The following is a 24,079-nucleotide window of genomic DNA, read 5'->3' on the forward strand; positions in this document are numbered from 1 at the left end:
CTTTGAATGGATACCTTGATTATTTTCTTTTTCAGACATTCTGTTGAAGATTTCTTGGTGTGCTTGAGATCAGTGTTCTGTCACATGACCCAATTTCAGCTCATCATATTTGACTCTGGAGTTCATAGTCAACTCAATGACTGCAAAATGCCCAGGTTTTGTGGCAGCAAAACAAACCAAAATCATTGGCCCCCCTTCCACCATGCTTTACAACGACCTGTCCTGGGTGTATCACACCTCTTGCCCAATGGCAGTTGGGCTCCAGTCCTTCGTGACCCTGAACTGGATTAAGTGGGTGTAGAAAGTGGATGGAAGAATGGATGCTTCATTTTTTGGCCAAGAAATAGCAACCTGGTAAGGACCAGATTATTTCTTTTTAAATTATGACCTGTTTTGTAAAACTTTAGAGTTTACATTTTCTATTTTCTTTTTCAAATGTCTGAAAGAAATCAGAGTGATGAAAGTGGATCTTAATTCAATCCTCCTAACTCGCACGGTTTTTGGAAAGTCTTGGTTTTACACCGTTGGTAATCCGACACATGTTCTAGAGTCATTTCATTATTTTGTACTGATCAAAGATATGTTTTTCACTGATAAGGATGAGACACAGTTTATTAATGAAAACTAAACCTAAAACCTTAAATAGTAGCATCATATCTTCATATTCTGGTATTGAATTGTGGCTATAAATACACAGTTTTTTGTCACAACAATAAAATCATGTAGGATACAATAATTGGGCTACTGTATTTATACGGGTAAGCCACTTTTTCAAAATGTGAAACATCATAATCAACGCAGTAGTTATCGTTTTAGTCTTATTTGTTATTTCTAATTGCGATTAGGAAAGTAGAAGCTTCTTCTTGTTCTTTTTTATTAGGACATTTTGGGGACCAGGACCAGCCTAACTACACTATAGCCCTCTGGTTGCTGGTGAGGAAGGTCATCATCGAGGAGGAGCCTGCTGCTTGGCTTCCAGTACAGTATAGCTGCCTGGCCACCGCCTTCTTTCGCCCCCCCCTCCTCCTCTTCCTCCTCCTGCTTCTCAGCCACTACTGCAGCATCAGAGCCCGGTGTCTCCTGGATGGATCCGTGAAGAAAGACCCCCACTCCCCCCCAGCACGGCACCTCCCCCGCCACGATGGGCCGCGAGCTATTAACTGCGTTGTTGTGTTGATATTGAGATATTTTAGTAATCAAATATGAATCATGCGTTTGATATTTCTGGCCACTTTGCTCGTCAGCGTCCTTTCGCTTGGGCTTCATCCATCACTAGCTTCATCCGGTACGTATTGCAATAGCCTGCTGGCTTTTTTTATTTCATTTTTTAAAAAATGTGCTTATTGTTATGGGTCTCTTTCATGTTACTGGATACGCCTTTCTGTTTCTGTGTTTTGGGTAAAATTGTGTCTGATGGTGCTCTGCGAGCTCGTCTGTTCGCGTTTATCTCCAAATATCACAGGGAATTATTCTGTTTAATATGCGGCGTCTCCAACGTGATGGTGCATGAAGGCACATTACAGCAGCTCAGCATATTTTGTTCAGCTCATAGAAAATAGTGATTTTTATTATGTGTGACTGCCACGGTAAAATTAACAGTTGGCTGGACTTTTAATTTGGCCATAATCATATCAAATAAAGCCTTTAGTGCAATTGAGCCATTTATATTTTGTGTTCTGAATCACCTTAAATGTCATGTGTAGCTGTCAGTCTGCTGCTGCATGGAACCGATGAAGCTGAGTTTTGCCATGAAAAATGTCCTATAAAGCTTTAGTCACTTTCCTTCAGTAGGCTTTAGAAACACAGGATGACAGCTCTTTGCATGGACAAGTCAGGTTTCTCATGTCTGTGTGGCGGACTTTCCCTTGCAGTTACTCAAGGAGTAGAGGACAAGGTTGAGAGGGATGCAGTGCCAGCACTGCTGAAGCAACAGGCAACTGCAGCACCTGCCACAGACAACACAACCCACCATGCAGTAGAGCATGCGATCGCCTACCCCTCGCGGTTGATCTACTACCTAAACGAGGACTCGGAGAGCACCTACCATGACCTGAACACCTGGACCAAGCACCAAGCCACAGAGGGCCAGGTAAGCTCACGTTGAGCTGAGATGAAGCTTGATGTTGACTGTGGGATATTAAAAGTTAACAAGGCTTTGAAGTTGTAAGTTAATTCAAATTTTTCTTAAAAGATTTTATCATCAGATTACTTCACAGTGTGAGACAAGGCAGGCACGCAGCACTTTAAAAGACATGTTGTATACGTTTCACTACTAACAGGAGTGATTCTGAGGGATTTCTGTCTACATTACAATGTGTCTGGGGTGAATGCAAGACTCTTGAAGATTTTTCCTCTGTAAACACTGCTGCAATCCTATTTTTTTCTTTTCCTCTACAGACAGTCCACCTGGCTCAAGCCAGTTTCCAATTAGAGGCATTTGGCTCCAGATTTGTTCTGGATCTAACGCTGAACAAGTAAGTCCTCCCCATCTAATTTAACCGCAGTAGCAAAAGGAATCAATTTTACTGCTAAATCTCTGCGTCTTTGGTCTTCAAGAGAGGAATTCTTGTTGGTTATTCGTCTACTGTGTGTCGTAATCATTATTAAAAGTGGCCACAGTATGCATTTACTTTCAATCAGACCAGTCTTTGAAATGGGTTATGAAAAACTGTCGGAAGCTACTATTTTGTACAAGAGCTTGTTTTTGTTAATCTGTTCTGCAAAGGTGGTGAAGACAAAGTTAACAAATGCCAAAGAGTCACAATAACCTAATTTAAGGAGGAAATTTCAGGTGGAAAATAAACCAACATTTTTGATTGATCATACCAAGCATGGACAAGTTGGCTGCAGTGAGGAAATAGATTATATAAAGGCTATGATTGGAATGTTTTGCTGATTTTAGTGTCGACCGATTTTAGAAAATTCACGATGGCGGAAAAGATCAACTAGAATAAAATTAAACAGTGTATTGCCTCAAGTTGAAAGAAACGATCACTGACAGGAATTTAAAATCTGAAAGTCAGTTCAAGATTCAAATAGAAGATACTAAAATGCTAATGAATAAGATAATTGACACGGAACAAAGTGCAAGTGTTGTGAAGCTTGCCTCGAGCGTCACAAAGACCAAAAATGAAGGTTTCGGTGCAGCTCTATTTGTTTAACGGCTAAAGGAAAAATGATAATGATGAAAACATAATTTGCTGACTGTTGTTTGTAAATGGTATGTGTCATATATCAGGTTAGTTATCAATGCAGCATTAGCTGAAGATAATGCAATCAGGCTAACTGTAATTCAATTGGTCAGCATGCTGGTTTCAAAGTGCTACGAGCAGTTTTTGCTCAGGTGCCAGACTGCAGACAGAGACGTCTTAATAGGCATTAAAACGAGCAGAGAAACAATCATTCTGTGGTCTGCCATCAGAGTCCCATTCCAGCCACTCAAGGATATTGATTCACTCCCTGCATAGAGTAGCTTGTCTACATGTATGATGGCTGAATACAAAGAGTTAAAAATGCTGACTGGCTTTTAGATTCTTAAATTGGATTTAAAGCTGGTTTCTGTTGTAAAATAATGTAATTTCGAATTGACTTAAGCTGTAGTTGTACAGTGGAAGTATCGTTGCGACACGCTCATGAAGCAAACACTTGGTTGCTTTGCTGTCTTTGCAGTAGTTTGTCGTGAAGTGCCAACACAGTTGTCTGGAGCAGCTAGCCTTATTAAAACAAATTTACTGTGTGATATCTGTGTGGCTTTGTCCTGTTTGGAGTACACACATTGTATGAGAAAGACAATGATGTTTGTAGTGGAATAGCAGGGAGATAACTTTCTCATCCTGTTCCCCAGATATCACCAGAGACTAACCCACACAGTACATCCGACATATTTTTTTCCACACATTGTCAGGAATCACATTATATAACAACAGAATAGCTCGTGACCTTGATTCCCAGCTGTTTGTGCGTAGGTTGTCTGTGAGAGGCCTTTTTTTTCGTGTGAGAACCTGGGTTTGAATTCTGCTTAGCGTTGTAGCTGCGACAGTACTGAGCTAAATATAGATAGGTCTGCAAGCTGCCAGTGGGTGCTTCTCTATCTGCTCACCTCTTTCTGTACCTGGAATTGCACACTGGTGAAAAGAGATGATTTTAGCCAGTTTTATCAATCTTGCAATGAGCGGAAGTGGATCTTGTCTATAAACTGTCATTTAGGGTTGGTATAGCGGGAATACTTTAGTACTGCTGACTTTTCCTTTGAGCATTTTATTATTCAGATTTGGAGCAGATTGTTGTGTTTCATGAACAGCATGTCAGCTTTGTGTGTGGCTACAAGACTTCCTCAGATGTGGTGCCAGACAAACTGCCAGCAGTTTTTGGTCCTCCCTCTCTGCTTCACCTCATTCTTGCTGCCTCTTCTGCTGCTGCTGCATTGTGCCACTCTGTCTCCTGTTGGGACCTCGGGGCAGGAGTCCCACCCTGTTTGCCCCAAAACGCTATCATAGCTCTCACAGACATTGAAGCAGACACACAACTCAAGGGGCTTGTGTTCAAGGGCTTTAACCCTCCATACACATGCAAGCACCAAGACACTGTGGCGTGGCCCACTCTCCTTGCCTTGCTTCTTCTGTAAAGCTAAAAATAGCCCCGCACTCAGGAATCACTTAGAGATGCTGCTCATGCCTTGACTCCCCTCTCATAATGGTGCACTTCCTGCTCACGTGCTGCTAAACATCCCTCAGAAATGTCACAATGGTCACGCTGCGACAACGCTCCATGTCCACCAAGAGGAGGGTGTTTTTGATTTGCAAGGTTACACAGAGAAAAAGCGCCATTGTGGCAGATATCGCAGTCTCTTGAAGTCAGCTTACAGATTGAGTGTGTGTAACGGTGAGGGACGCTGACTCAGACGGCAGAAGCTGCTGCCAGGAGGACTGCTGTGTTCAAGGTGAAGCTGATGCCTCATAGTCATTTATCACATGAACCATCACTGGCAGTTTTTAGCTTGTTTTGCTTGTTTCTGTTCCCGTTATTTGGGCTGTTTCTCAATCAGTGGTGGGATTTTTCGTCAGATCTAAGGAAGAAGTTCTGAGATGTTGTCTCGGATTATTTGTTTTTAGATTTTCAGACTTAAAGCCAGAACTGCAGGCCCCTTTGCAACATTAACAAGTAACTCAGATTTCTGCATCTTATCTCAGTGTTGCTTGTTTACATCTTTCACAGAGACTGCTCATCTGGCCAAATCTGATGTTGTTTGCACAGCGTGTGGCACGGTTAAATCATCACCCTTAGGAGGACATTCATCACAGGGTTTCCTAAGGGCGGTTCGCATCTAAACCGCACTTTTTAGATGGCAGTGTTTGCGCAGACTAATCCTGGCACAGTGTGGTAATGAGAGTCTTGCTCAAATGCCAAACAAAGCAGTTTTCCCTGTGTGTTTCAAACCACAAAATGTGACTCAGAAAAAGACAGGAAGGCAGGCTCACTGTGTTTTTTAGATTGCAACTACATGACACTCCTCCAACTTGACTATGTTAAGTTTTTTATCTCTGCTTTTATCAGTGACTTGCTGTCTTCAGATTATGTTGAGATCCACTACGAAGATGGGAAACCTGTTCTGTCAAAGGTAATGTTGGATACTGTTGTTTTTTCGTATTATTTTGGTGTCAGGCCCTGATGTTTTTATCTGAAGTTAAGTCAAGGCACATATATGCTTCGTTTAAGGGTAACAAAACAGTTTGTGAAATAAAAGATGTGAGCATGTGATGTTGCAGTGTTGTGATAGATAGATAGATAGATAGATAGATAGATAGATAGATAGATAGATAGATAGATAGATAGATAGATAGATAGATAGATAGATAGATAGATAGATAGATAGATAGATAGATAGATAGATAGATAGATAGATAGATAGATAGATAGATAGATAGATAGATAGATAGATAGATAGATAGATTTTGTTGAGCAGAAAGAGGGAGAAGACAGAAAGAAAGGGTGAGAGCTGGTCCCTGCTGCTGCTGATTCAGGCATCGAGCTGGGCTGGGCTTACTGTAGCTGAATCAGCAGGGTTTCACTCCCCTGCAGCCTCCTGCTGGAGCTCTGGTCACATGACGAGGGAGGGAAAGCACTCTGCAGTATCAGTGCAGCCTGAGATGGATGAAGTGTGAGAGACAGAGAGAAAGCGACAGAAAGGAAGAAAGATAGAGGGAGGGGGATGTCCCTTGCTCACCCAGGGTCTGACAGCTGAATCTCAAATCGTGCCAGGAGCCACCACACAGGGTTTTAACTTCACATCTTAACAAGCATAGATTGAGACTCCCCCTGCAGCAATGCATTGCAAATAAGCCAAACTGACATCTGTGAGACACGCTCTTACAGTCTTAGAACCACATGAAAATTCAAAGACACGATTGTTAAGCAGAGAACTGACACTTTGATGGAGTAATGGTGAAAGCTGCTGTGCCATGTTGCTGCATTAGAACTGTACTCTCTTCCCTCAGGGCGGTGAGCACTGTTACTACCACGGCCAGGTGAGGGGGAACGATAACTCCCACGTGGCCTTATCTACCTGCAACGGGTTGCAGTAAGTGAGCCGCAGAGTCGTGTGCAATCCTTGACGTGCTCAGAATATCTCTGGATATAGTCATCTGTTCTCCTTCTCTCCCACTGACTCACTATCGACTGGCTTCTCTCTCTTCTCTTCTCTCTCTGCTTGGCAGTGGGATGTTTGATGATGGAGTCCATGTGTATCTAATTGAGCCCTTACATCAAACCCATTCAATTGTAAGTTGTTCCTGTTGCAGAGAGCTGCAAAACATGTCGGAGAAATTTCCCGACACCTCAGACACACATGCACAAGGTTAAACTGTACTGTTAATGTTTTCATGATTACTGTTAAGGATATCCTGATTTTTTTCTTCATGTTTTTAAAGGAATAAAACAATTGAAATGTGTGATTTTTACTTTTTCTGGGTTTGGGACATTGCTTACGTTGTTAGCTTTTAGTAGCTTATAAAAGGTCAGATTTATTAAGACAGGAAAATATCAGATGACACTGAAAGGAAACATATTTATTTCTCAAGACCACAAGTTTAATCGTAGCATCAAACAATGTGAGGGAACTGCAAGGTGTCCTTCCACCCTGTTGTTGCATTAGATAAATGCCTCTCTATTGAGTGATATAGAATATTGAATCTTAACTAACAGTTAGTTTAGCTTAGCAGCAGACCTCACTATCCTTTGAATAGAAAAATAACTGCAGACAGCCTGTCAGACCTTTTAGACTCCATTTACTTTTGTCTGGAGATTAAACAAATGAGATGGATACTATGTCAATGTTATGTAATGTCAAATGCACTTGAGTGGTGCTGATAGGCAAGTGCTGAAGTAAACTGCTGATGGAGCTTCTTTTTAAGATGCATACATTTCTAAATATACGCTATAAAACAAGCCTCTTGACCAAAATGTCTATCTATTAATCGAGGACATGATATTGAATTATCACCCCACTCAAAATAATTAATAAAAATGATTTCAATGATATAAGCAAAAGTATAAATGAATGATTAAAAAAAGAAACATACAACTAATAGGAATTGGAATAACAATTATTGTGCCTTACATTTTTACCTATTTTTGTGCCTATATGTTAACTGGTTGCGTGGTCGTAACATCAGTCTAAAGCAAAAAAAAAAAACATTCGGTGAACTAAAGACAATGGATTTGACTGATGTTTGGAGCCTCCACCTCATGAACACAGTTTGATTCTTGTATTTTGCATGAATGTTTGCTCTTACTTAGCAGTTTCCAGTACACTTTTCCTTCTCCTGCCTGTCCGAGTTCCTCTCCTGTCTTTTCACATATGCTTGCCTATCTCCTACAGGATACAGCTGCAAGGCCTCACAAGCTAAGAAGAACAGCCTTGAATCTATGGAACAATGATTCAGAGGAAAAGGGTAAAGTTCCCATTACCGTCACTCATCATCTTACATAAGCTATCAGTCTCCGCCTCTGCCCGTCACCACACCTAAAGGCCCTGACACTGTCTTACTTGTCAATGTTCAGCACAAAGCATTCAAGGACACATGTGTTTGAACTATTTTTTCAATGGCTTTTAAACTTTAACATTTTAGTTAGTGAAAACAAATGAGAAATTCACTTTAATGGTGATTGCAGTGTCCAAATTAATGTTGTAAAATGGACCAAATACTTTACTTTTATAAAGCATCAGAAATGTATCTACAATCTGTTTCCATTAAAATGTAAATGACATCTTCATTAACATTTTAATCAGCATCTGAAGTTTTTTTTGAGACAGGATTGTGCCATTTTTTTTACCAAAAATAAGAGAAACCGTTTTTGGGATTTCTGGGAAAGATTTCAAGTTCAAAACACATCACTGTTGGGTTTAACCCATGATACAAGCTTACACAGTTGTAAATACTCTATATGTGTGCTGAAGAGTCACTGTTTCCTTGCCTCGTGTGTATTTGCAGTTGAGGAGGAGCAGCTCCTCTCAGAGCTGGATGAATTATCTTGGCTGAAGCGCAGGAAAAAGCGAGCAGTAAGTCTCTGATCTCACCCTTCTCTGAGATGATGCATCAACTTTAGCTCACCCTCCTTCGTGTTTACAATGATGCCTTTATGCTTGTGTACACACAGTCAAAGCTGTGGTGATGCTACAGCTCCAAATTAGATGCTTAGGGGTGCCATGTCATCGCTGTTTTGTTTTGCAGATGCCGCGCAATGTATTTGAAGAGATGAAGTATATGGAAGTCATGATTGTCAGCGACCACAATATGGTATGGGATTTCACTAAAAGTTTCAGTTTCAGCTTTGACTTCTTCTATTGTTTGATGCTCAATAATCAAAGTTGAAGTCACATATTTACAATCAGACTGAAGTAATCTAAACTAGTAAACTAAAAAGAATTCTAGTAGGAGACTTTCTCTCCCAAAAATAAGAATAATATTAAGAAATGGTACTTTGAGATTACCCAGAACCTTCTGGGCGGGGCTTGCAGTGCTAAACATGTCTGATTTGATTGAATATTGCCAACATCTGTTTTCCATGTTTCTATCTCAGTCATTTCAGGTTTAGTGTCCGCAATGTCTCCTAAAATCTGTTAAATCTAAGTTGTGCTGCAGGAATAGTTGTTACTCTTGTAAACACAACATTCAAACTAAGACATTCTTTAAGCACCCTTTAATCAGCCGAGGAGACACACCGCAAGCCACAAGCTGGGGTGGTCGAACAAGCTCCACAGTGAATGAGGAGATGTAAGAAAAGATTGAATCGGAGCAATAAAAATCTCTGATTGTTAAGTGGTTAAGTTCTAAAGCACAAATAAAAACAGCAAAACTCCAGAGGAATGTATTACATTCGGTTGTGGGGTTAATACTTATTTCCTGGTTTTGACGTCTTTTTAGGCTGCTGTATGATCAGTACGGCAAGAGCAACACACTTTAGTGAACTTAATTTGTCTAATCTGCCCATTACCTTAGACCTCAGTGGAAATGCCATGGGGCTGAAATGACATCTTTATGGAGATGTTTTTATTGTTTCAGTGCTGGGTCAAAATGTACCTTAAAAAATGGGTGTGCTTCTGAAAACCGCCTGAAGAAGACAGTACACATTGTTCTTGCTCTTGCACTTAGGGGGCATACTTCCTGAAGAAATGCCCTCAAGTCTGATGAAACAACAAAGTGCAGCGTTGGGCCACGACAACACTTGTTTTGTTTGGTGGGAAAATACGACAACAACTATGAAGCGTGCTGGTGGCAGCATCTCGTTGTTGCGATGTTCAGTTGGGCTGAATTAAAGCTCAGTTATCACAATAAATATACACACACTAATTGTAAAAAGGCATTAATGAGAACTTTCTTTTTGGTAGACCCTGTCCCCCCCCAAAAAAACAACAAGTAGACCTGCCTGATTCACCATCCATTTCTTAGTCTAAACCTCCATTGTCAGCTTGTTGGCTGCAAGTCTGAGTTTACTGAAGGTTTTGAAAATGGTGTCATGTGGAAGGGAAGGAGAGTAATACTGAAAATGACTGGCCAGTTGGCAGGCTTTTCACTGTCACTACAGATCTCAAACCTCCATACAATAGAGACTGGGAATAAGCCAAAACTCCAACAATTTGTTGTCTGAATCTGTTTGGAGGCTCCCTGAAACATTTGACCCAAGTGAAACAGTGTAAGTAATGCAACCGGGTACTTTAAAAGTGCCTGTAAAGTGCCTGTAAACATTTGAACTATGGAATTTGCAGCTGAGATAAATAACTCTCATCATGATTTGTGACATTTTGCATTCTTGAAACAAAGCAGTGGTCCTAATTGACCTGAGCCAGGAAATGTTCACGAGGATTAAATGTCAGGAAATGCTGTGCACTGACTCATTAATATTTTAGACCTACCCTGCTTTTTTCCCACAAGAGGGAGCATTGTCGCTGAATGTAGCACACTGCGCATCATGGAGTGTGCACCATGAAATCACTCTGCAGCTGCTTCATCTTGCCTTTTTTTTTGTTTCTATCTGCAGTATAAGCGACACAAGAACAAGCAGCATACAAGAAATTTTGCCAAGTCAGTGGTGAATCTTGTGGATGGTGTGAGTAAGCTTTTTAATTATTCTTTGATAAATGCTTTTTCGTTATGTATGTGAACCGAATTTAGCATTTATATTCCGACAGGTATAACTTTTTTTATAGGTGGCCATTAAGGTCCTCTCCTGCAAATAATATTAAAAAAGAAAGTAAATGTGTGTGTCGCTTGACTTTTAGATCAGGTCTAGGTTCACTTGGTCAGGAAAACAACTGTAAATCTACATTTTGAATCAGCAGAAACTAATCAGGCATCATAAGCCATCTTATCTTCAACATATTCCTCCCTGCTCCCAGTGTTATACATCACATTGTGTGTCCCCCTCAGACAAACTCAATTCAAACTCACCCCTGGTGTTGTTTTCCTCTCCCTGTGCTGTTTTTTTTTTCTCTGTCTTTCTTCATTTCTCCCATTCACTGCACCTTTCAATGGCAGATCTTCAAAGAGCAGCTGCATACACGCGTGGTGCTCATGGGTGTGGAGATCTGGACAGACAAGGATCACATCCCTATAAGCGTGAAGCCATTGGAAATGCTGCGAGATTTCTCCAAGTACCGGCAGCAAAGCATCAAGCTCCACACCGATTCTGTACAGCTCCTTTCGTAAGTTCTTTCCATTACTGTTTAGGGAAGTTCCTGTTTAAGTTTGGGTTGTTTCCTGATCTGGAGCATTTCAGGTCTGTGTTAATATAGCGCCAAGAAGTTAATTAACTACAAACAACCCACAAGTTACATCTCTGACTCTCCAAACCTCTGTTAGCGAGTAACAGCATAACAGAGCAATTAGAAAAAAGTTGAAGTAATATAGCTTGTTTCTGCCGAAAGGATTGTCAGCAGAAACCCTGACATAGAATGGGGTCTGTAATGTAGACCATGATGCACAAAACCAAACACAGCATATCAACGCTTGGACAAACTTTGGGCTTGTTTGGCAGCCACAGGACCTGAGCATCTTGCACTCATTTAGTCAACCCTGAACTCCTTTGCACACCAAAGTATTCTGGAGTCAAATCTCTCTGATAGCTAAAGCTTGGCTGACACTGGGTCAAGTACCAGAGCGATTCTCCCGAACACAAATATACAAGGACTCAAAAAGAAAATAATCAAGGTGTTGCAATGGTTCAGTCAAAGTATAGACCTCAACGTGATTGAAATGCTGTGAACAGGCCTTTAGGGAGCTGTGCAGACACACATACACACATGTGAGAGGCTGAAAACATCATATAGGAAACAGTTACCTCAAGTTATTGCTGCTAAACGTGATGCTACATACACTAAACCATGGGGTGCACTTACTGTAGTTTTTCACACATTGCTTCCGTATTTTGACTTAGTTTTTGTGAAATACAGCAAATGATGACAGGACGTGTTGTTATGATAAGTGTTGCTAGTCATTTGAGGTTGTATTTTACTAATTGTAAGACTTTGCGAATGATATAACTTATTGACTATGTCCTGATCAATAAAACCTAAGAATTGGAAGAGGGTCAACTTTCTTTTGTGTTGTTTTTAACCATTCATGTGTTGTCCATGTCCTCCTCTTTGTCCTCATTCCATAGAAATGTGACCTTCCACTATCGCAGAAGCAGCACTGCGTACTTTGGAGGCATGTGCTCTGTGAACCGTGGAGTGGGGGTCAATGAGGTCAGATTTACTGTCAAACATCCAGTGTCGCTCTGTGCATGTATCACTGCAGCTCGATAATCTCTGGTGTCTCTTGTGCCCATAGTATGGCACCGCCTGGTCCATGGTAGTGTCTGTATCCCAGAGCTTGGCGCAGAACCTGGGCATCCAGTGGGACCCGGCATCCAAGAGAAGTATACATGATACATTTTGTTAACTCACCACTAGAGTAAGTGAGGTAGGAATGACCGGCTGGTTATGGTCAATCTCACAGGTTCCATGGCATGGCAAGACACAATTTACCATTTGCCTGTCTGAGGTTCACTCTCCTTTTAGCTAATATTCAATCACTCTCCTGCTTCATCTTCTTTCACTTCCTTCATTGGAAGCTACTTTTCTGTTGGCAGAGTTTTCACCAACCTTTAGAAACCTATTAATTGCTACTGAGAAACACAAAAGGGTGTTACTTTTCCTTTGTGCTACACGTTTAGCCTTCATGTTCCCATAAGGTTATTTACCTGGTGGCACAGATCTGCCTATTAAAAGCGTGGCTGATAGAAAGCCAGGCCAAGTCATTGTTCTTTGGTTGTTATATTGTGCAGTTAACATTCACTAACAGTATACACGAGCATAGTGAAACTGTTGTACTCATCTAAACCAAAATGTTAGGCATAGTTAGGCATCTAAATGTAAGTATGTAAATATGCCTTGTGTTTAAGTTATTTTTTCTCGTTATAAGTGTTTCTACTTAGAGGGAATTTATAACTACAGACAGTATAGGTTCTCTTATAGATATTCTGTCATGCTCCACTACCATATTTCTACAGTAGCCTCAAATGGACAAACCAATCACTGGCTTTAGAGCATGCCTTTTGCTTGTCCTCATTGGTGGCACTTCAGGTTCTTATGGTCTTAAATATTTTTTGGTTGCATAGAATTACACCGCCATATTTACTTAACTGTAAGTTGGTGAAGAGATGTTTTTATTTTTCTAATTGGAGAAAACTATCTCTTTACAAGCCTACTGCCAGGAGAAACAGATAAACAGATGCGCTGATTTTCTTGGAAAAAGTTGTCCAAAGTGGTCCAGCATGCTAACCATCAGAAAATCTGGTCCCAAAACTGGATTAGGGCGAGTTTGAGAGTGGGAAATGGGGTGAAGGAATCCTTTGTTTTTCAGCATGGTGCTTTAGATATCAGGCTTATCTGCTTCTCTTGATAATGAATGGTTGTTCTGCTCTCTATTCTTGCAGAGGAATGCGGTTGTGCTAACCTATGGACAGGCTGCATAATGGAGGACACTGGGTAAACCACACAAACACACACCAACGTACACGCACAGGCAAAGTGAGGGATAGCAGACTCAATAACAGATCCTTGTCCATGTGCACTCAGTAATGTAGTAATCACCTCCCTGGAAATGTGAGGATGATGTTCAATTACAGTCTTTGTTTTTTGTTCTTAGTTAAGTCTGAATCCCTGTCCAATGTCAAGTTTCTTGTTTTCTGAATTTCTGTTACATCTGAGGAACGTAACGATGAACAGGTCCTCAGTGGCAAAAATAAGATATTATGTGTTTATTTTGCTTAAAGGAAAATGGGCTGCAGTTCAGCCAGTAATGACTCCAAATGCTCGCGGGGTCCCTGATGAGTTGCTGATAAGTTAGAATAATTGGACCTGAATGTAAATTGGTCCTTGCTTTGATCTTTTTCTTGTAATTTTCCCTTGTTGTTTAGAAGACTTTTAATGAGCAAAAGTTTAAAATGTATTTTTACTTTGACTGAAAAACAACAATGAACTAATCCTCATTAGAAAGAATGAGGACTAAAAACTCTTAATAGAATTGCAGCTATTCCCATTATATAGAATCAGGGCTCCATCCTCTCTGGTTGGACTGTGAAATTCTCTCTCTTCTCTGCCTCTTCAGAGTCCAGCACCCACAGAAATTCTCGAAATGCAGCATCTCAGACTACAAGGAGTTCCTTTTGAAGGGCGGAGGGTCGTGTCTGTTTAACAGGCCAAAAAAGGTTGGATGCCCACATATCCACACCTCACAGCTGTTATAAACAACACATGTTTGCCTTTACACTGTGTGGTTTTCTCTTGGCAGCTGTTTGAAGTAGCACATTGTGGGAATGGGTTTGTGGAAATGGGAGAGGAGTGTGACTGCGGATTGAGAACAGTAAGTTTCTCTATATTTCTGTATGTAACATCTTGTTTGTTGTTGTCTTGTTTGTTCAAATGCAGTGAAATGTTTTCCTTTATTTTGTAGGACTGCTACAAGGAATGTTGCAAGAAGTGTTCACTCGCCAATGGAGCACACTGCAGTGATGGGCCATGCTGCAATAACACATGTCTGGTATGAGTTTGATGTTAAAGTACAGTAAAACGTGGTTTTTAATCACTGAAACCGTTTAACACTGTTCACCTCTCCTTTTTTTTGCCAGTTCTACCCACGAGGTTACAGCTGCCGCTATGCTGTGAACGACTGTGACATCTCAGAGACCTGCACTGGAGACTCTGGACAGGTGTTCTTACTTTGCACTCTTAATTTGCTTATTTTTGCTTTTGATACAGTAGTTCAGTTCTCGTATTTTGAAATGTTAAAGAGGATTGTTAAGAAGGTGTGCTCTCTTTGTGACTTTGCAGTGCCCTCCCAACCTGCATAAACAAGATGGTTACTATTGTCAGGTAAACCAGGTACGAAACAAAGACTTTTGTTTGGTCCAAACAGGAGCAGTCATGCAGCAGAAAAGTGGTTTAAACAACAGCAGACTTAGCATGTAAATTAATTTTGTTTTTCTACTGAAGGGCCGCTGCTACAATGGAGAATGTAAGACCAGAGAGAACCAGTGTAAATACATCTGGGGGTCAAGTAAGACTATCACACCTTTGATTCACTTTGGTTTATGTTTGTAGAGTGTCAAAGTGTCAAAATCTGTTAAAAGGGGCTAAAAAAAGAGACTTTTGTCACCCGGATCTCTGATTGTTTCAGAGGCTGGAGGCTCAGAGAAGTTCTGCTACGAGAAGCTGAACACAGAAGGAACAGAAAAGGGCAACTGCGGAAAGGATGGAGAGAGATGGGTCCAGTGTAGCAAACAGTGAGTTTCAAATGAAGATATTGCAGGATATTACAGTAACTTGTTCATTTCTTCTATAAATATTAGAATGAAAGTTATTTATTAGAAGTTAGTGTTTAAATGACCAGTGTGTACATATGTAGTCTCATTGGTTGAACAGTACATTAAACAGCTTCCTTTGGCATCTTTCTGTTAGAAGAACAGGTCTTTTGTATTAACCTGTCTGCACATTAGAGTGTGTTTAAAGAGATTACAGTGGCCTCTTGACCTGGGATAAGGTTCCTAGTTATTTTTACAACCACCCAACATCCTGATCCATTCTACTGTATGCACTTCATATACACTTTTCAGTTCCTGCAAAAATATCAATTTTGAGTATGAAATTACCATGTTTTCAGTAAGTTTTATAGACAGTTCAGCTGCAGCTCAACAGTAATTGGCTACTGGTACAAACTGGTCATATGTTACATATCTGTATAACAATCAATTTTTCTACCTTGTTTTAAGGCAATATAAGCTTTTCCACTAAGGGAAACAAATGGAACATGTCCCACCTGTGAAAGGAGATGACATTTTTTTACAGATTACATTAAAGCAATCATCATGTCATAGAGTCAGATCAGTACAGGGGTTGTTTTGAGAATCCTCACATCCCACAAAAGTTTTTTTTTTCTGCTAAATGCTTACATGACAAAATAATATGTGCAATGTTCTTAAAAACACAAGTGTATCTTAAGTAAAATCACATGAAGGATACAATCTCTCTGATCAAGCATCATTGCCAAAGAAAGTTATTATGTGTACAGAATAAACTTTATCATGACAAATCAGAGAAATATAATGTAAAAAAAACTGTTGAAGATAATTCAAACTAAACCCATCAGCAGTTATCTCAAGTGTTCTTCCCTCCACTTGGATTGAACAAGTGGAAAGAGGGAAGGGACAAACAAACAAAAGCTCCCTAAGACTTTTCTGTCCTTTATGTGCGTGGCTGGACATGAATGAGTCTGAAGGAACTAAGTGTACATCAGATTAAAAAGGGGCATTTCTTTGCTCGCCTTTTGCAGTGATGTTTTCTGTGGCTATCTTTTGTGTACCAACGTGGGTCGGATCCCACGCATCGGAATGATGAAAGGAGATGTTACTCCCACCTCCTTCAATCACCAAGGCAACGTGATACAGTGCACGTAAACACGTTTTCTTTATTGGAGCACCTCATTCTCACAGATTTTTCAATACTCGTGTTGTTGTTCCATTTTCATATGTGATTTGATTCCCCACCTCCTCTGTCCTCATCTTACTCTCTCAGCGGTGCCCACGTCCTTTTGGATGATGACACCGATTTAGGCTACGTAGAGGATGGGACTCTCTGTGGGCCGTCAATGATGTGCCTTGACCACAAGTGTCTGCCCATCCAGTCACTCAACATGAGCACCTGCCCCATTGGACCTAATGGACAGGTGTGCTCTGCCCATGGGGTGAGTCCTGGTGTCACTGATGGTTGTCATATAAATCCTTTGTTTTTAAGGTACGATACAGCTTAATTTATCCTCTTGGGGAAATTCATCAGTTACAGCAGCATTCAGAGAAAAGCAAGAGTAATTAAAAAAAAATAAAAAATTTCAACTCTATTCAAATTAGTGTACGAAGCACATTTAACATACCGATAGGTGACCAAAGTGATGTACATAACATTTACACACAAAAATCAAAATAAATGTTTACCTATCCCAAAGGGAAATTATATATATTATTTGTCATTTCTCTCCAGGTCCCCCGGCTTCTTCCCACTGTCCAAAAACATGCATGTTAGGTTAATTGGTGTCTCTAAATTGTCCCTAGGCGTGAGTAGGAGCGTGTGTGTGGTTGTTTGTCTCGTTTGTCTCTGTGTGGCCCTGTGATGGACTGGCGACCTGTCCAGGGTGTACTCCGCCTCTTGCCCAGTGACCGGAAGCAGAAGTATAGAAAATAGATGGATGGATAAAATATATGGTAATACTAAGTAAATAAATAAAAACACATAATATACAAAAACATTCCATAGGATCAAAGATTCACTCGCGGCAGGTTACAAAAAGACAATATCTACATATATATACGTATGTCATGGAGAGACAGAAAGAATGTGAATGACACAGAAAAAAAGAGCTGACCAGACAATAACAGCAGTAGTTAGATTCATCACTTCGGTTCATTTATCGGTCCAGCAAGCATATTATCGGGCGAAGATCAATCCATTTTTAGGTAATGTCTGTGAAGCCAACTTAAATGCTGATAATGTTGGTCACAATTTGTTAATGTGGTAATTTGGCATACAGTCCATACGTGGGAACTCCTAGTTGACTTGGATCATTATTAATATCTTTCATATCAGTATATCAGTATATTTGTTAGTATCAAGGAAATTAAATAATTTCTCTTTTTGGGATTTTTTCATTATTATTCTCTTCAACTCAATCTACACTTTCCCTGCAATGACAACATGTTTTCCATGAAGAATATTAGATTTAATCGTGTTATGTTTCATCGTCTTCTACTTACCCAACTAAGTCCTCCTTACGCTGTAAGAAACAGGCTTGCCTGTCTGAAAATGGCAACAAAAAAAATGTGATCTTGGAAATGTCTGCTGGGAATGGTCCCTTTTGAGCTCCCCAAAATAAACCAGATTTGTCAGCAGTTTTGCTTTTCCCCTCATTTATTACCTCATTTATTTCCATCTGATCCGTACAGGTGTGCAACAATGAAGCCACATGCACCTGTGACTCCACCTGGGCAGGGACAGACTGCAGCATGCCTGACCCGCCGAAAGAGCCTGATATCACACCGGATGAAGAACCCAAGGGTCGGTTTCTACCGCTTCAAGCAGCTGCCAGTCTAAAAAAATGAATTACACACAACCTGACATGCCCTTTTTTTAATTTAGTCAAGACTGATCGAACATTTATTGTATAATGTTAATGTACAATAATATGATTGCATTCGGAGTCTCACTGCTACATGTGAGTCAGTTCTGATTCCTGAGACAGGGTTTCACAGGTGTACAAGGGTCGTAAAGACTTCCAGTGTAAAGAGGAGGTTTATGTAGAATAGAAAAAAACAGTGCTAGAGTTGTTTGCTCTAATTCTGTGAATGAAATGAACACACAGTTCAGCTGTACACTGGTACTTTGACCACAGTGGGAATGGGAGGTGCTTTAGGGGGTGGGAAGCGCCATAGGAGGGAACCTTGTTACTTCATCCATGACTCTGAAGCAGAAGCCTGCTATTTGTTTTTGACAGGGTGGTAATAATGCTCCTTTTCCTTCTGCACAGTGAGCGTGGCCACTAACAGGCTGATAGGGGCAGTAGCAGGGACCATTCTGGCCCTGGGGGTGATTTTTGGAGGCACAGGGTGGGGAATAGAGTAAGCATCTTTAACCCTTTCACAGCTCTCCCTCTCATAGTGGTGCCTCAGTGTGCGGGCGGTCTCGTGAGCCGGCCTGAGCCCGTGTGTGCGTCCCGGTGGCTTTGTGTTTTCTTGTGTGTTGTTGATGACCATATAATTGTCATGTGATTGGTTGTTTTCGGTGTCGTGTGGTTGATTGATGGATTTCCCCTTCCCTTTTCCTCCTCCTCTTCTCCTGCCACTTCCTGTTGTTCCCCATTACTACAAGCCTCTTTCTTCATCTTCCCTCTCCCTCTTCTCGTCCTTTTCCTCTCTCCTACTCTTAGTCGTCATGTGGTTGCTCCTGTGATCCTCTCCTTTCTGGGGCATGTGGGGCATTTAGATGAAAACAGTCCTGAGAAGTGTCTAGTTAGTGACCTGGCTTGAGCGTCAGTTGGAGGCTGTGTGGTGACTGGGACCCCTAAAACATTTTGTACTGCTCATCCTGCAGGTCACATACACATATAGCACTTGTCAGTCTCTGTTTAAGAAAGCCTTTTCAGTGATGGAAATCCAGGTGCTAGTTCTCTGCACAACCTTAACAGAAATCACTGATATTATCACTGATAACCACCACCTCAGCTGACAACAAATAAATGTAAATCTTTCCAGAGCGTTGGCTTGATAACATTCAAATCACTTTAAATACTAAAAGGGGCTGAAAAGCATGCATTCTCAGATTCGGTCATTTTACTGTAATATTAAACTTATGGTATGTTTTCTGTTCCATGTGAAATCGTCATTGTATAGTTACATGTCAGTAATACAGTAAGTGAGTATAGAAACTCATGTCTTTTTCCCCATAACCCTTTACAGGTCCTAGTGCCACCAATCTAATAATAGGCTCCATCGCCGGAGCCATCCTTGTGGCTGCCATAGTGCTGGGGGGGACTGGATGGGGCTTTAAGTAAGCAACACGCCGCATGCCTCTCCTGCTGTAACTTTAGCATCCCTGCTGCTTCTAGACACCAGGGTTTGAGCTCCTGCTGCAGAATATGGACCCCAGGGTGGACAGCACACTAACAAAAACCATATTGCACCAAGACGCTGGTGAAAACAGCGCAATGCTCAACTGAAATGCAGTCCTAGTTGTTTTATAGAGGAGGATGCGGATGAAGTTCAGCATGTATTTGAATAGGAGTTTTTTAAAGACACTGGGGAGGTCCGTGCATCTGTAGCAAAACCTCAAACTGATTGGACGGGCAGAGCTCAAAGCTTGACATGCATGCTCAGCAAACAATCAGATTCTTACAAAGCAGAGGGGAAAGGATACTACTTTCAACTTTTACTTTTTAAATGGTTTAAGAAATTACTGTGTTAGCCTGAATAAATCGTATTCCCCTCTGAAATCTAAAGATAGACCTTTCAAGATTTCTGAGAAGTAAGCAAGTGTACTTTAAGTTCCGGTCTACCGCTGATTAACCTGCTGTCTTGAGCAGCAGGGGTGTTATCTTAATCTAACAGAACTAAGCACTAAATGAGAAATATAATCCTGCAGCCACCAAAGCATGCCAGATAGCAAAGCATCATGGTTGTCAGCAAAACTGAGCAAAAATAAGAAAAGACAGCAGTTTAGGAAACCAAAACATTTCTGCATGTTGACTTGTTGATTTGGAGGAGGTCAGTTCATTGCACAAAGGCTGAGCCAAACCCACAGCGATTTGGTCCAGAGTTGTCGTGCTCTCATCACTTCCATGATCTTTCTCTCAATCCGTTACTGTTTGAGGCTGAGCCTTTAAATGGAGTGGTGATAGCGACAGCAGAGAGACACACAGAGAGAAGCCAGGACCTTTTTGTTGCCTGCAGCCTTTGTGCCATGGCTGGCCACACCCACCCGGATGGCCAGGCTCCGCCCTAGAGCAGAGCAGAACTCTCGGACCCGCCCACACCAGCTGCCATTGCTGCCTGCTTCACAGACCTGGTACAGACACGGCGCACTGCACTGCATGACCCACGCACAGCAATAGTGCCACCTTCAACTGGCCTACTATTGGAAAAGGTGCATGACAGAGTGATAGAAGCCCCACAACAAGCCACAGTACGGGGAGGTTATGCATCACTCCTGTTGTCGTACTTGTTGTTGTCCCACTGTTGGTAGTAGTTATTGTGGCTGCTGCCGCTGCTGTTGTTGTTCATGTGATTGTCTCTTCTTTCCCTCCCCTGTAGAGTATATTTTATGTTAGCTCTTTCCTCCTAGATGGTTGTTTTAAGTGGAATAATGTCTTTCCCATCAAAACTGGTAATGAGTCTCCTACACTTCACTGTGTAAGCTCTTGTTGCACGCCCCAGCCAATCAGAGCTTGACTGCAAGAAGGCAATAAGAGGGTATTTATAGTCACAAACTGTTATAAACTATGTTACTGCAGAACAAAATAAAGATTTTTACAGGGATCACAACTATCCACTGGTTACAATGTGTTACAAATCATGACGTTTGGGGGAAATATAAAAATGTCAAGTGGATTGAAAATGAATATGATTTCTTGCTTCCAGGCTTCAGTATGTTCTTACAATGATGTCAAAAGCAAATTCTATATCATCATAAATTGAGACTTAAAGGTTTGTGTCAATAAATACCTCTGATTGCCCCATTTCAGTCAAGGCTGAACTGGCCAACATGGACCAGCCTTTCCTCACCTCACTTGTCAGAAAGTTCACACGAGGAACATTTTCATTTGGCACTTTTGGATAGAACAATAACCTAAAGAGCAATTTACAGTGTTTTCTCATGAGGTCACCACTCTAAACTGGAGATGAGTGCGGTTGCTTGTCCAGGTTGCACTAGCTGTGTTACAGACAGGGTCATAAGAGATACTGACTTGTTTTTTTCTCTTCTCCTCATAAGAAATGTGAAGAAGCGGCGATACGACCCCAATGCCTCGGCCATTTAACTCGAAGAGAGATGATAATTGCAGACGGACTCCTCCAAGGCTTCTTTAGTTGGCTACCTGACAACTGGACTGCACTTATTGCTGCTGATCTTTGGCATTAGATTTACTTGAAAAAGACATAGTGGACATTTTAACAAATTCCATCGTAGTGACATAATAAATGCAGCCTTTTCAACTCCACCTCACCCATGTAACCCCCTATCCCTCCCTGCTCCCACCCCTTCACCCTGACCTCGAGTGACAGAGCTCCTCTTCCATCCTCTAGTGCCAGTGCACAGGCGTTCAGGCGGAATCCACACCATCTTCTCACCTGGCATGATTATCCACACAAAGTGTGCTGCTTGCTGGCCCCCTTGGCATGAAGAGCCCTCTCTATAGGGTTCGGCATGGCTACCAAAGCTATGAATATACTGCAAAAAACATACAAAGACAAAAAAAAAAAAAGAAAAAAAAAAAGGGAATTATACAGTGCAGGAGAAAGCCTCTTTAAAAACCAAACCCGGTGGAAATCCAGTTTAAGCTCCAATTGTTCATGTTGAGGTGCTGCATGTGAGGACTCGTCAGGACAGTGCAGACCACATGGTGAATGCACACACACACACATACACGCGCACCCACACACGCACATACATAACTGTATATAAATAAGGAGTTCAGGTTTGGAATCGACGGCTTATTTCACAGGACATCGAGTGCTCGTTCTCTATCTTGGCATGTTGTATAGCGGGTGTTTTTGGCACAGCTACTGAACAAAAGCTGCAACTAAGATTTGGGGCCAAAACGATTTGATCCAGTTAGATTTACAGCAGAGCAGCTGTGGTGTCAAGGAGAAGCATGTCAGTTCCACAGGGATCCAGACTGGGACCACATCTGACAAGATCGCCCCCTGAAGTATCTCCAGTGGTGACTCAAAAGCCAAAGAACCAATCACCCAAACATATGGATGTTGTTGCACACAGAGCACTTTCCCCCTCTGTCTGCAGCTCGCAATGCCTCTCATACTGCTGAGGGCATGAAGTCTGTCCATGCAGGCGCTCACCTGTCCAGCCAGGTCTCTCTTAACAGTCCTCATCAACACCCACTATACTGGCTTAGCCTTTTGCTCTCATAAACTCTCCGTAGGAGTCAAGTTCAGCTCTTCTGGTAACGCTGCATGCAATCACTATAGTGGGCTTATAATTCTATATGGGAGTCCCCAAAATCTGCAAGAACAATATGCTAAAAAAAAAAAGAAGATAGGTGCATGTCAACAACAAAAACATTTAACTTTTATTTACTATGCAAAGAGAGATATTGCACAAAAGTATGGGTAATAGCGATATCAATGTAGACAAGGAATTACAAAAACTTCTGCCGATCCGCTGATCTTTTGTATTTGGCTACTCCCACGTCTCCTTCCATTTCGCTTCAAACTGAGGACGGACATGTGAATAAAAAGAATAAGAAAAGGACAGAGTGAGTATTTCCAATGAAAAAGCAAGAGAGCACCCTTTTACATTTGTGGAACTGAAAATCATTTTTGTGTGTTTTTCATCCAGTCTGATATTTTTAATCACACACATGCACACACACAAACACACTGTATGGTGCCTGTACATATCGAGGCCTGACCAGTTTCCTTGTGCAGGACCACCATTTCCAATCCAGCTGATGGTTGGTGTGCTCCAGGTGCTGCCATAGCACTGGCATCACTGTAATCCTCCATGTTACTCATCGTCTAGTGTCCCTCTATCACTGCATCATGTACAGTTGGATCCATTAATAAACAAATTTGACAAATTTTATCTGAGCATTTGTATCTTTTTTTGTGTGTGAGTAAGTTCATACTCTTTCTCAAGGGAAGACTTCACTTATTACATATATGTTTATATATTTTTTGCGCATTGCAACAGTTTACATCTGTTTAAAGAGCTGGTTCCTCAGTTAATGCCAAAAGCTTTGGGACGGCTCCCTGTTATAGTGAGAGAAGGGCCAAGTTTGAATGTTACTTTAGACTGAGTAACAGTGTCGTATTCTTTTAGAATACTAAGTGGTCTTAAATAGACAGGCAAAATACGCATGAGCACACACTGAATAGCTACATACACAGCTTGTCACACGTTGATACCATGATGTCAACTCAGAAAGAGCACATAGTTTTTCCATTTCCATTTGACATTTTCCATCTTAACCACATGATGCTGACACATTTCAAGCATGACACTGACAAGAGTCAGTTCACGTCTTAAACAAAATTCTTGCGACGGATGAAATTTTAAAAATAATGAAACAGAAAGAACGTACAATACATGTGAAGATAAGGGTTATTTAAAAGTGGTGAAAACTCAGCTGCTGCATTGTTAATGGCCCACTCTAAATAAAACCGTGCATAACTGAAAAATACAAAGCCTCAAGTGCGAAGGTGAGTCAGGTAACATGAGGTACAAATTCTTACAGCAACAACAGCAATAGCTATTTCTGCTCGT

The 24,079-nt window shown here is 41.2% G+C and overlaps 1 protein-coding gene across 4 annotated transcripts; it reads left to right on the plus strand.

The window, feature by feature from the left end:
- The first annotated feature begins 1,050 nt into the window (after window positions 1–1,050).
- adam23b (ADAM metallopeptidase domain 23b) lies at window positions 1,051–23,396 on the plus strand. Of its 4 annotated transcripts, none has more exons than XM_072397013.1 (26): window positions 1,051–1,285; window positions 1,872–2,089; window positions 2,398–2,474; window positions 5,554–5,617; window positions 6,495–6,577; window positions 6,714–6,777; window positions 7,877–7,949; window positions 8,490–8,557; window positions 8,730–8,795; window positions 10,537–10,605; window positions 11,034–11,200; window positions 12,157–12,241; window positions 12,327–12,414; window positions 13,474–13,525; window positions 14,148–14,247; window positions 14,331–14,402; window positions 14,493–14,579; window positions 14,668–14,748; window positions 14,870–14,920; window positions 15,032–15,095; window positions 15,216–15,321; window positions 16,368–16,487; window positions 16,610–16,778; window positions 18,031–18,142; window positions 18,612–18,702; window positions 21,569–23,396. In XM_072397013.1, the coding sequence occupies exons 1-26, from the start codon at window positions 1,210–1,212 to the stop codon at window positions 21,612–21,614; spliced, it is 2,349 nt and encodes a 782-aa protein (XP_072253114.1). In that variant the 5' UTR covers window positions 1,051–1,209; the 3' UTR covers window positions 21,615–23,396. The 4 variants fall into 4 exon arrangements, with proteins under 4 accessions (XP_072253114.1, XP_072253113.1, XP_072253115.1 ...); XM_072397012.1 differs by lacking the exon at window positions 18,612–18,702 and adding an exon at window positions 19,540–19,630; XM_072397014.1 differs by lacking the exon at window positions 21,569–23,396 and adding an exon at window positions 19,540–19,630.
- Window positions 23,397–24,079: the final 683 nt, after the last annotated feature.

This window comes from Leuresthes tenuis, unplaced genomic scaffold (assembly GCF_036924035.1).
Source record: "Leuresthes tenuis unplaced genomic scaffold, fLeuTen1.0.hap1 SCAF_12, whole genome shotgun sequence".
Lineage (NCBI taxonomy): Eukaryota > Metazoa > Chordata > Actinopteri > Atheriniformes > Atherinopsidae > Leuresthes > Leuresthes tenuis.